Genomic DNA, 13,865 nt, shown 5'->3' with positions numbered 1-13,865 from the left:
GCTGTCGTCGATGTCGCCACTTTCCGGCGCTTCGCTTCTTTATGTGCCCATGAACGTATTCCCTATCTCCATTTTCCGGGGCGCATCGATGCCGCTCAGGCTTCGCGCCATGTCCATCGTCGTAGTTCCCACGAGCTTTTCATTGGGCCCGACTTGCCAAAATTTTCTTTTCTGTGTGTGTGTGTGTTTTTTTTTTCATGGCACCGGGAACATCGTATTGAAGTTAGAGTGAAAAGCAAATCCCGACAGTTCAGTGTGCGGTAGAAAGTAGCGGCACCGAGAAAGCGAGGATGTTCGACACAGAGAAAGCAGTTAACCAGAATGGTGCGGTTATGGAAAGCGGGCTTCGCTGGTGAACTGAATCTGCTTGTTACTGATGATGAAAAACGTAGCGACCAGCAGGTTGTTTTTAAATGAATATTCGCCCACTGGCCGCCATATCAGCAGACGTGGCTACAAAAAAGAAACTCCATTGGCACCTAAAACATCATAGGGTCTCGTTAAGATCTCTCCTAATAGGTGAACGGTGAAAGCCCCCTCTTCCTTCTCTTATCATTAGTCTGTTTCTCTTTGCCTCTTCTCTTTACTATTCTTCTTTTAGTTATTACTGCTCGATACTTACCTTTCTTAGTCATTTGTAATCAATGGTGGTCATTACAAGTAGTGGTGAGACATGTTGGTCATATCATAGTAATTAGTAGTCACTGCAAGTCATTTCAGTCATTAGTCATTACTGGTCATTACTAAGCATTTTTAGTCATTTCATATGAATTGTAGTCGTTACTAGTTGTCGGTAGACGTATTGGTCATTTTTTGGTCATTACTACTCATTACACGTCATTTCAGTCATTATTAGTCATTACTGCTCTCTATTAGGCATTTTAGTCATTTGTAATTAATTAATTAATTGTCATCATTACAAGCCGTCGCTAGACATGTTGGTCATATCAGTCATTAAAAGACATTTCAGTTATTATTAGTCATCACTGGTCATTAAGCATATTTAGTCATTTCTAATCAATTGTAGTCATTACAATTTGTCGTTAGACATATTGGTCATTTCGTAGTAATTAGTATTCATTACAAGTAATTTTAGTCATTATTAGTCATTGCTGCTCACTACTAAGCATTTTTCGTAATTTGTAATCAATTGTGGTCATTACTAGCCGTCGATAGACATGTTCGTCATTTCGGAGTCATTAGTAGTCATTACTAGTCATTACAAGTCATTAGTAGTCATTATTAGTCATTACTAGTCCTTATTAACCTCTACCAACCTCAATTTTAACGTCATCATTCACTAACTGCCACTGTCAATAATTTTTCATCCTTTAATCTGTCTTCAATCTGTCTTCATATGGAGTGATGGCGCTTCGGCGGACACTCCGGCCGTCAGGTCTGCTGACACCAACTTCGCCACGAGCCTAGAAAGGCTTTCGCCTTAAAACATCCACGCCATCAGGAGCGTATAAGGTAACTCATCCGTCCCCTGTGCGTCGTGGCTTGATATCGATGGGCCAAGGTTGTAGGCTATGCTTCAAAGCATCTCGGCTGATTTTTATATGTTTGAGTAGCTAAGCTGTCATTTTCAGTGGCATTTCCTTTTTTTCGCTCATGCCTAAATGGAAGCAATTGAAGCGGCGAAATGTGGGCTGTCTGGCGCCAAGAAAATAGAAAAAACTTATCTGAAATACGATACGATAACCATGTGTCAGCCTTGAGGAGCTCCTACATACTTCCATATGATCTTCAGCAGTGGTAGTCGCTTTTAAGAAGTGCTGTAACTAATGTGTATCGAGCCTGTTTGTTAGCACCTTGAACAGTCATCTGCCACAATGTGATGTAGCCATCGTACGCAGACATACCACCCCAAGCTCCGCTTTGAATTTACAATATATTTCATATTATGCGGCACATTGCTAACTTTGGCCCCAGGATGGTGAGTTCAGTTCACTATACCTTGTAATACCACGATTGGACATTGTGCATTGCATTTAAGTTTCCTTAAGACCACTGAGAGTTCTAGAAAATGTCACTAGTTAACGCTTGCAGATATCGCTTTTATATGGGATGTGTTAGTGTTCTTGTATATTGCTCCCCTTTTGGGAGCATACGGCGATAGTACACCAAAGCAGTGTGAAAAGAAATGCAGAATCATCTTCGTCCACTGCACTAGCAATGTCGTTTATAGGATCCCCCTCCTTCGTGGTAAGAAGAATCTTTGGCAGACGGGTAGGTGTCTTAATGATAGACTAAGAGAACGCAATAAGTATGTAAGAAATTCACCTAATGGGTGGCTCGCTATTCATTCTAAATCCTGTAGATGTGATCCATTGTTCAGTGTATGCGCAGTTGTAAGCTTCACGCATAACAAGTTTACAAGAGAGATCACTGATGCGGAAAATAATTTGATATTAGCCCCATCTGTTAACCTTTCCGATAAGGAACTTATTTTTCTTAGGAGAGAATCATTTGCGCATGCCTGATGACTTTGTGGGAGTGTATAAAACTGTGCTCCGGAAAAATATACCTCTCTTGGTAGTTTGCGCATTTTATGTTGTCTCGTTCTTTTTGTGATCGTTCTCTCTGCGCTGTACAGCCCGATGATCATGAACCAACAAGATCAAATTTCCACTAACTGGGTCTTCATATTGTCCTTTGTTGGGGAAGCTGTCACATTATCAGCAGTGATGCACACAAAATCTAATTCTCCGTTCTCCCCATTCTCCAAGATCAATTTCCACTCATTGCTCGTCGTTTCACCGCCGCATGCTTTTACAAGTAAACAATGGTCAGGCAAGCGTCCTGTCTTCTTTGGTTTTCTCAAATCGTACGTATCGCCGGACCAACAAGACCATGGGCTCGCTTCTTATTCGGGCTCAGTCGAGCGAAGAAAACGCCATGCACAGGATTTTTGTTCTCACGCCACGCTTCCGGGCTGATGTGATGGGGTCGATGCTAATGCGCCTTTCACTGCAGGCTATGGTGGATGCAGCGCGCGATTACAGCCTGGTATTTCATTCTTCTGGTGGCTCGGCCGGCCGTTCCATTTGCGGCAGATAAGCGACGTTCGTATCGCCTTCACTGCTGTCGCTTTGTTGCGCCGCTTATGTTTAGTTTACTTCGCAGTGTGAGCGTTTAACGGCTCATAATCGCTTTTCTGTGCCCGTTCTCTGTTTATCCTGTCTTTGGCGCGTGCAGAGGCACCTTTAAGAAAGCAATTACAAAAAACAAAAAAAAAAGAAAACAAGGCGAAGTGGAATGGCAGGTTGAAACTTTGCGAGGTGTTGGCAGAGCATGAATGGCTTCCGGTTGAAGCTTCTAAAGAGTTCCTGCTGAGCTCCTTAATATTTTAAATGATTATCTAACTGGTAAAGAACCTCAGAACACCGGTGGTCACACTGTGCTCCTTAACATTCGAAGAGGTTATACATCCGTAGCCGTGTGAGGAAAGAAACCTCAAGGAAAGGAAATTATTATTGAGAGCACTGTGAAACTTTTGATGCGTAAAAGCTCTAGTTAACTACAAAAGTTTTAATGTTTTGCCGCCTAACTTAAAAAGGAAAGCAGAAGGATTAGTTCCTTTCGCCCAGAATTATAAATAAATAAATAAATAAATAAATAAATAAATAAATATATCATCACTCAATTAACCAATCGTATCTGCTATAACTGAAGGGATAAATGAAGCAGCGACCAAATTAACAGAATACAACTTATACGTTATCGCAGGTGGGTAACGCAAGCTTCCGATTATCAGTGTTAAACGAAGCAGCCAGTGGAATGCTGTTTCCCGGTCATTTAATTGCGTGTTGAGCTTATCGTAAGACAGTCAGCAGAGAAACCATCATCCTAGTTGGATTGGATAACGTTGATGACGCTCCTGCCGCGCCTTTCCACCTCGTGGGCGTAGTTAACGTTGACTCGATTACCCTCAACGTCACGCTTTTCTTTTGTCACCTTTACGCCCGGAGGTGAGCACTATAGTCCTCCTTGCTTTTCTCTTTACATTAAAACAAACTCCCAGTGCTGTGTCCGCTGCTACAGAAACATTCCTTTGTCTCGGATGTGTATCTGGAATATTTCTTCCCGTCTTTCTTCTGTTCACGCAGTAAAGTGTGTACGTTGCACACTGCCTTGCACACTTACGCTTGGGTTCTCCCTTTGCCAGGCTCAGTGGCTGTTCTCCGCCTCTTCGGGATTCCTGCGCCTTGTCGTTTATTTTTTTTTTCTTATCCACGCCCGCGTTTTTTCTTCTTGTTTTTCGCGCACATTGCGCGTCCCATTTCTTCCGCCTCGATGGCCATTCCTTAGCTTTCCTGCGATGATCGCCACGCCACCGTTAGTGAATGGGCGTTTCGAGCAAACTTTTGCTTTTGGTATTTTTATTTTTTTCGCGGATGCCCGACGCCCTTGTGTTCTCTTCGGCTGGTCATGTACAGCTGTTTCCGCCGTAGTCCCTTTTATGACGGGAACAACTAAAGGCGTGTGCTCCCTCCATCTGGAGAGTATCGGAAGTCCTGTTCGTTGCCTTTGTACTGCGCCCCTGGTACGCCCGTTGTTCTAGCGTGCTCTTTGAGACAGCGCAGAGTAAAGAATTGATTCGGAGAGGTACCTCGCGAGGCGCATGACACTTCACGGTTGCTGTCTATCGCGGAGGAAAGGGAAAATTGTCGACGGGGGAAAAAGTGGAAGACTGAGGCAAGCCAGGTTCTTTCTTGAGAGGCTCGAGGAAGCTCTTGACGCCGTATTAGGGCTTTTTCTAAGTTTATAATAAGCGCATGGAAGAAAACATGTAGTGATGAGCGGATGCTTGCCACATGGCACTGAAGTTAGAAAAAAGCGTGAGAAAAACGCATTGAATTTAGAATCATACAATTTAGAAAAAAAGAACATGTTTACAAATCACGTTTGCTTTTATGGATTCCCGTTGATCTGCCAATTTTCTAGAGATGCTGCAATATTACGCTCTAAGCGGTTACGATTGCAAAGAATCGGATAGCACCTTTTATGCTTGAAGAAATATGACCTGGAGATATCTAATTTACTTACGCTTGAGGATCCTACCATCCTCGTGTCTCTCTGTTCATTCACGGAGCTACAAAAAAAGGTATGGGGCACAAAATTGCTTGCCACACGAAACGCATTTTTCATGAGCACGAAACGGACATTCACTGAGAGGTGTCTGTATGGGTGTGAGTGTGAATCTATGCCAAAATCTGAAATGACTGGTTGCTATGTTGCGTTTTCACTATTGAAGAAAGGAGACAACCGTATGCACCCGTGTTAAATAATCTTACCTGATTACATGTTATCTTACATGAAAACCGGCATGTGCCTGTATAAACTCATATGACCATATCTGATTATGGTATAAGGAATATGGATATTATTGATGTCCACGACGCAGGAAGTCGTCTCAAAAGTCCTTCATAACTAATTTGTCACACAAAGAATCGAAGATCTATTTTGTTTCCTTATAATCATATATATATTCATGTATAAGGATGCTTATTGTATGACCGCGTTTAATTTTTTCTTGATCTGTATTAGATATGGTTGGATGCTGTCTGTTTCTGTATTACATGTCAGTTATCATGTCAAGAGGCTTGTGTATAAAAAATGTTAAAATCGCCCTTATTAAACTTTTATCGTTGTTTTGGTACGTTTTGAACTGCTTTACTTTCTTTAGCGCTTATTTTGCACATAACGATCTACTAGCGGTTTTCGCGCCGTCATGTACAACGCCCCCTGGGTCCAGCGAAGCTGCTTAACGCAGCTTTTAGCCGAGGAGGACGCTTCTACTGCATAATAGTATAATAAATAAAGTTGACGTTGAAGGTCGAATTAGATTACCGAAATTGAGGACTTGTAGCTGCATCGATCAAACTTCCGCTGCATTATACCGCCAATGTTCACTGACATCCTTAATAGGGTCTTAGAAAGAACAGTCTTCTCATGTATAAGGAATGTAGCAAGTATACAGATGGGCTATGACAGCGGTCATGAAGACGATTTTGGAAATTGAGGAGCAGTATTTGTGCTACTGGTTTTCTGAAATGCCTTTGTATAAATACCACACGTAACATTCACGAGTGTTCCTTAAAGCTAATAATAATGAATAAACTTCTAAATAATACGGTTTTACAGCCAAGTGTAAACTGCACTACCTAGGCCATTAAGATAAAATCTGCTTGGTTCTATACGCGAAGCATGTAGAAGAAGAAAATATGTAGAAGACTGACGCATGAATAAATACGTTTCTCTCCAGTTTCCAAGTGCTGCAAGGGACTTAGGTGTTAAACATATGCCAAAACACCCGTGTACCTAGATTTAGGGGCACGTTAAAGAACCCCAGGTGGTCGAAATTTCTGGAGTCCTCCACTACGGCGTGCCTCATAATCAGAAAGTGACTTTGGCACGTACAACCCTATAATTACATTAGGTATTGAACATGCGTATGTAAATAGATTTATACGCCGTTCCTCGTGAACAACGTCCAGTCCTGCAACTGGTATAGCGAGCCTATGAATTCAGCGAACGTGCTGGGCGTATCGCCTTCTGCGAGGAATACGTCTTAAGTATTTAATATGCTTTGTTCGTTCACTGAAGCTGGCTTTTACGCTTTCTTTTAGCTGGTTGTGCAAGAGCGAGTCAATCCGTGCTTGTTCATGAGTAGCAATAATATTGCTCAGGATGTATGTGCACTTTCCGTAAACCGTAGAACCACGTTGCTTGGAAGCGTGTTTAGGACTTACCTATTTTTCTATGTTTACAGGGTGCATTACATCGAGGCCGGTGCCTTTGACGAGATGAACTCGCTAGAGTGGCTGTATCTGCACTCGAACGAGATCGTCACCCTCACGTACGACGTTTTCAAGCCCCTGCTGGGCACACTGTCCATACTCGACGTTCATGGTATGACACGACAGCAATTTCGTTTGGCAGCGGCAACTTGCACAGCGTTCGAATTTCTTTAAGTTACACAAAAGCCCATTATGGTGCATCCATTAAATGAAATGCTGTTTTAGATATTCAATTTATTTTTAAGGTTACCGTGAAGTGGATATGTATCGGGTGGCATTGCGGACAAAAATAAGATTGTAGTCATGTCGCGTGACATAATCATATTAGTACATTAAGTTCATAAGGATGGCTTGGTGGTCTAGTTGGTAAAGCATATTAAATGAGTAACAGCGCACACATACGGGGACTGAGTGAAGAACAATAGGACACGAGTTCATGATATAGGAGAAACTTTCAATATTTATTGCGCTAGCGGGAGGAAAGGAGTACAAGGACGAACACAAAGGAGCGAGACAAAACAGGTTAAGCGATTCACCTGTTTTGTCTCATTCCATTGCGTTTGTTGGTGTTTCCTTACTCAAGCACTCGAAAAAGCATGTAACTTATGTAACTTCTATAATCATACCGATTTCAAGCACTTAGGAGAGGAGTGCATTAAAATGCAGACAAAAAAAAAAAAAAACCAGGCTCGTGCAGGCCATCCTGGTCTGTAGGTGAGATGAGTCTTCGAGAAAGGTGCCTCGTACGGGAGCATTTAGTGGCAGTGTCTTTCTTCTTTACTGTTTCACTGGTGAATAATGAAAAAAAAAAACTTTACGGTAAATTACATAAAGAGGTCGTGTCATGTCTTGAGATGGGCATGCAAAGCTCATTCACGCTACGCTTGCGATGTTCAACGCATACTGACATGCCGATCGTTCAAATGCTCCTCTACCCGCCGACCCGTGCAGACAACCCGTTCCACTGCGACTGCGAGCTGATCTGGCTGCGGCTACTGCTAAAGGGCCAGAGCAACATCGTGGTGAACCAGCCCCGAGAGACGCGCTGCGCCTCGCCCGAGGAACACGCGAGCACGGCGCTCGTCGAACTGCCCGGCATGCAGTGCGCCGCGCCGGCCTCGCTGCTGCGTCCGGGAGGCGACCATCTTCTCTACGCCTCGCTGCTTCTGAGGACTGCGCTGGCCGCATTGGCCCTGCTCCACGGTGCCTTCGCCTCCTGAGGTCGGCGCACCTCGTCGCGCAAGACCCTCGCCCATCTCGCCATCCGCGAACTCGCCGCCGCTCTCACGAGAGAAACATGAAAGAAATTGAAGTAGTAGATTGGGTGGGCCGTGAGCTCGTATGAACGCCTAATGTGCAGCTAAACACATTCTCACAACACAGCTCAGGTGGTACCGAGAAACGATTGCTCTTTGCCAAATGCTAGAGGATGGAATCACAAACAACAAGTTCCGGTTTCTAGTCCGAGGAACCCCATGGGGTTGATTGAAGGAATACCATAATTATATAAATAAAGACTAGGCATCTTCTTTCGAATCACTGGGCTGCGATGAAATGTGTTGTGATGTCATTGAGAACCTCAGAAAAATAGGCCATGAAATGGCCAGTGATCCCAATCATTAAAAGTAAGTGCAGTATTGAATGGAGGAATTATAGTGTGACAGATTGGTAGTCCTTTCATGTGTGGGTGGCAAATATTGATTAGCCCTTCGTGACGACTGTATCGATGGTGGTTTTGGGTTAGAGTATACTCTAACAAACGCAAAAAACAATCGCGAGAAGCTTTAGTTTTCTGTTAAGATGAAACTTCGCGGCTGGCGAGATGGGATGGGGCATGTGAGTGCGAACGCCAGAACTGGTGTGCCCCGGCTGTGTGCGCGTTCGTCTCTCGTGCTGTGAGTGGTCGGTCGAACCAGCTCCCGTGACAGCCAGCAGCTCGGCACTGCGTCTAATACAAAAAAAAAAGAAAAACGCCGTGTTCGGGCGCTAAGCGTAAGCCAGAGATTAGGCCTAGCCCGAGCGCTAGGCCTAAGCGTCCTCCGCTACCAATTCCGCTGTGGGCGTGTGTGTGTGCGCGTGTGTCCGTGTGAGCCCAAATGCGTGTGCTTCGTCATTCAAGTTCGTCATCCCACCCACGTTGTTTGAATATATTCTTGGCGCACGACCATACAGCGACACCTTTCTCCCAAGCTGTTGTGTTTGTTTGTTTGTTTGTTCACGGGTGGTAGTATCGACGACGAAGGGGCATTTCGTGCGCTTCACCATTCGGCCATCCCATCGTCTGTGCTGGTGCGCTTTCTTGGACAAGAACAAGGACAAGAAAACACCGCATGCGCACGTCTTTCTACCGACGAGTAAGCCCAACGGACTTCTCCAAGCTGGCACTTCAATGTGTGGTACGGCGGCACGCGCGGTCATGTAAGACTCCCGAGTGGTGTCGCAAATGTACTGCGAATAGAACGGACAAGGTACATCGCGGATGACAGACCACGTGGTAGCCCGAGCTGGTGCTTTGTGCGATGAACAGTTGAAACGAGCCCATTAACGCGAACATCGCGCAGTTTCTTGCAGGTTTTCCTCCGCACCACCGCTATAACGCGGCGCAGTTTCAGGTGCGAGAAGAGTTTTATTGACAGCACTGTCATCTGCAGATAGTTGTTTTCGGACGCAAGAAAAGAGTCTGTTTTTACGAGCGAGAGGACACATGCAAGTGTTGTCCTGAGGGGAGCTGTTGGCACGAGTGCAGAGAATCGGCATCGTGCTCTTTGTTGTCACATTCTTTCCTATCATTTTTTTTTTCTCTTTCCCTGTTACAACAACATGGCTTCGTGCAGTGGCACTGAATAAAATGTTGCGATATCAGTGTCTCGCGTTGCAACATTGAACTGGGTTCTTAGACAAATGACTGCAAAGGCTGCAGCTGAATATGGAAAGTGAAGTCAAAGCAGTGACCATTTTTTTATATAGAATAAGCGATGTGACCATACATTGGCAGAAAATCTTGAAGGTAACAGGCAGTTTCGGGGAGCGGCTTAACACTACGAAACTTTGGCACAATGCATGGATCGGCAAGAAAACTCAACTCTTTTCTGCAGCTCTTTAGACTCTTGGAAAGATAGTGAAGGAAACTTTGGAAAGGTTTAATATTACCTTGGCTTATGTATGTATCGAATTAGGCAAACATTCTGGGTAAGGATATCTTGCTCATTGCCTTTTACGAGTATGTACCAGTATTGGACCTACAAGGAACGTGAATTCAAATCACTTGACTGTTGCATTTGGAAATAAGAAAATTTAATCTTGAAACAAAAGCTTGAACACATTTAATCACTACGCTTATCTAGGTGAGTAGAAGATAACTTCACGATAAGGGTAATGTAGTGCGGATACCAAATGGTACGGAATAGAACTGTTGTTGTGGTAACACTCTGTTAAGCCCAGAAGACCGCTTAGATTTAGCTGTTTACAGATCTGTTACGCTTATGATGATTCGAACAAAATGATGCCGACTCTATGAGATGCTAATCTAGGAGTGCCTATTCTGTGCAATGGCAACATTAAGTGTCTGACGCAATATAATTATGCGGAAACACGCAAGATAGATGGGAAATAATTAAACGTCAAGCTCTTGCCTTTGCTTCGAGTTGTCGATAAATTCGACTTCTCCCTGCCATCTGCAAGCCGCCTGGTTAGCTCAGATGGTAGAGCGGCTGCCCCGGGAAAGCGGTGGTCCCGGGTTTGAGTCCCGGACCAGGACGAATTTATCTTCAACTGCAAAACTTTTCTTTCGAGGAACCCGTATGGGTTTTCTTTGTAGCAATTGTTACGATTGGGTGGATGTCTCATTTCCCTTTATTAACATTAGGAGTCGTTGAAGACAGTAAATGGTTGTGAAACCCGAAAGAGACATGCATGATAGAGAAAGCAATTGACCTTCGTACAAGTCAGCTGTATTCGATGGATGTATAAGGTATTTACCTGCATTAGCACTCGTTGGAGTCATCCCAATTATAACAACACATTACTGTTTTGTTACCTCATGTACACGTATATTCGGCAGCAATATCGCTGGAACACCATTAACGAATGGATGAGTGGATGACCCCGGCGTGCTTTTAGTACTGCTATTACGGTCAAAGCGAAATTTCAGATTGCAAGCATTTTGAATGTTGTAGTTCCATGGTCTGAGGGGAAATGAGCGCGAACAGTCAAACATATGCGAAAGGAATGGGAAGTCATTCAGAACATAAAAAAGTCGCCGGGTGTTTGACTGTGTAGCGCAAGTGTTTAAGCGTTAGGGGGGAGAGGGGGCTGTTGTAATGGAGAGAGGGTTTCACTCGAGCTCGGCGAGCCGTTTAGGGATCTGAAGGTACTGCTTCACCCATCACATTTCAGTACAAAGGATGTTTTATGGCGTTTTCGATTTAGCCATTCGCTCCTCTCCGGTGTTAGTATGCTCGTTGGCTTTGTAAGCAGAGAGAAGCGCAGCCGGGTGCGCAAGATGCGCGGTTAGCGAGGGAGGAGGAGTGGTGAGCGAGGCAACACTTGAGGCTGCCCAATTGCGTGGTTTTAAACACCATTTGATTACGATGACGGCGCGGGAAATGCCGGCTACGCTACCGACTCAAGAAGGGAAGGCCAGGTGCGACCGCGATGCGGCCACTCTTTCACAATACTGCGGACGCTATTGGTGGATTTCACCGCACGTGATGAAGATGATAATTTAGTGGCATCCCCTTGGAAAGGGGGCAGTGACAAGAAGTCACCTAGCCTGCTTGAGTTAATCAGGCGTGCTATTCATGCTTTTCGTTCAAGCATTTTAGAGCGTAAGGTGATGTTGGCTCATTCCAATAGCTGTTTCGGTTGGCGATGATGGTGTCCGCCGCTGCCGCCGGTGTCCGTCGCAGCTATCGCCGGGAATGAGAAAAAATATACCCATTTATTGCCGGGGTTGAACCCGGGCCCTCTGCGCAGGAGTCAGCTTCTCTACCACAGAGCCACGCCAGCGTTTGATAGCTGGCAGCGGAAAAATGCTCTATAAACGCCTCCTAGAGGTCGAGGAGACAAGCAATATAACAATACGCGCTGCATAGCGTCGATACGTGATCATTTTGCATTTCAGTTGCATATGAATACACCAAGTGGCAGTCATGCATGAGATCGACAGGGAGCAATGCAAGGTAGAGAAGGTTTGAGTAAGAAAAGATGTTTGAGGAGAGGTATCTCAAATGCTAGAAAAAAATATATATATATTGGGTACCTGATTAAATCAAGCTTGCTAGGTGACTATTTCACCGCCTCGTTTCAAAGGTGATTCCAATAAATCATCATCCTGATTAGCATCGCATCGTGCCACTTGCCTTCCAATGTGAGATTAGCAACACGTAGCGTCTATACGTGCGCCCTTTGCATTGCAGTTGCATATTATTGCACCAAGTGGTAGGCCATGCAGCAGTTGCTAGGTTGCGATACAACGTAGGTAGAGAAGTGTTGGGGAATAAAAAGATTAACGAGATGTATAAATATTGCTGTAATGAAAAACTTGTATGACACCTCTTTCAATCAAGCAGGCTAAGTAATTGTTCGCTACAATGTTTTTTTAAAGGTGTTGCCAATAAATCCTCCTCATCCTCCTCCCCACCACCACCAGAATGACTTCAGAATGGCTTAAGGAAAGGTTGGTGCTTGGATGATAACTTATTTGCCCTTACTCAGTGTATTTAAGTATCCCTAGTAGAAATGAGACTGTTATATGTGACCCTTTTAGACATTACAGGAGCGTATGACAATGTATACCGCTATATTTGTGGGATATTCTAGAAGCGGGAGGCTTGGGCTACTGTTGTATACAGCTTTTGAGAGAGATTTACTGAGAAAATATCGTTTGCGTTGAATGGGCAGGGATTAGGAGCGAGAAGAAAGTTGACATCAACAAGGGACTGATGCAAGGGTACCCTTTATCCCCACTGCTCTTTATGATGTACACGGTGAGGTTGGAAAGGGGAGAGGAGGGAAGTAATATCGGGTTTATTCTCTCGTACAAACAGGTGGGGCAGCAGCTAGAGCAGCGGCTTCCAGGTTTCTTTTATGCAGGCAACATTGCGTTGCTAGTTAACAAGCAAAGTGATTTGCAACGTATGGCTAATATTTATGGAGAGGAAGGAGATAATCTAGGTCTGAAATTTAGCGTGAAAAGATCAGGTCTTATGCTGTTTAAGGAAAACAGTGAACAGACAGTGTCAGTTCAGGGCCAGGAAATACTTCGGGTAAAGGAATATATATACCTTGACATATAAATAAATGCAGGTAATAAATACGGGGAAACACAGGAAAAAACAATAACAGCAAGGGGAAGGGAAATGCGGCCATAATTAAACACAGAGTTCCATGGGGATAGAAGAGATATGAGGTTTACCGGGGTATGTGAATAGGTGTAATGGTTCCAGGACGTGCGAGGAGACCATCGAGCACCTATTGTGTACCTGCCCTCGCTACGATGTCCAACGCCTCTCTCTGCGGGCAACTTTACGCCTACTGGACTCGCGACCGTTCACCGAGTCAAAGATACTCGGACCGTGACCACACCCGTCAGTGGCTCGAAAAGCGATTCGTGCACTAGTGCAGTACTTCAAGTGCACCGGCTTAAGAGACCGTTTATAGTGTCCTTGTGTATGGTATCCCTCCCACACGTACTCAATGCTTACTCTCTCCCTTTCTTCCTCTTTCTATTCCCCTTTCTCCCACCCCCAGTGTAGGGTAGCAAACCGGATGCTGTTCTGGTTGACCTCCCTGCCTTTCCTATCCTTGTTTTCTCTCTCTCTCTCTCTCTCTCTCTCCAGGACGTACATTTGGCAATACGGTTGTTTGCCTGAAATCAAGGCTACAATCAGGACTCGATGGCATCCAAAGGCCTGTGGGAACTCTGGCATTGTATACTCACGAGAAGACTACAAATGAAGCTATGCAGGGTGATATGGGCTGCACAGGCTTTGAAATGAGAGAAGCTCACAGCAAAATTGAATATTAAGAGTGACTGAGGGATATGGAAGAAAGTAAATG

At 44.5% G+C, this 13,865-nt stretch overlaps 1 protein-coding gene across 4 annotated transcripts in view; it reads left to right on the top strand.

Annotated features, from left to right (window-relative positions):
- LOC126542335 (uncharacterized) overlaps positions 1–9,669 on the top strand; it is a 406,338-nt gene extending 396,669 nt beyond the window's left edge. For all 4 annotated transcript variants that reach the window (XM_055076589.2, XM_055076596.1, XM_050189368.2 and 1 more), the window contains 2 exons: positions 6,779–6,918; positions 7,758–9,669. In XM_055076589.2, the coding sequence (XP_054932564.1) occupies positions 6,779–6,918; positions 7,758–8,026 (409 nt within the window). In that variant the 3' untranslated portion in view covers positions 8,027–9,669. The remainder of the gene's footprint in view (positions 1–6,778; positions 6,919–7,757) is intronic.
- Positions 9,670–13,865: the final 4,196 nt, after the last annotated feature.

The sequence above is a fragment of the Dermacentor andersoni genome, chromosome 3 (assembly GCF_023375885.2).
Source record: "Dermacentor andersoni chromosome 3, qqDerAnde1_hic_scaffold, whole genome shotgun sequence".
Taxonomy (NCBI): Eukaryota; Metazoa; Arthropoda; class Arachnida; order Ixodida; family Ixodidae; genus Dermacentor; species Dermacentor andersoni.
This window is presented reverse-complemented; position numbering and strand designations above follow the sequence as displayed.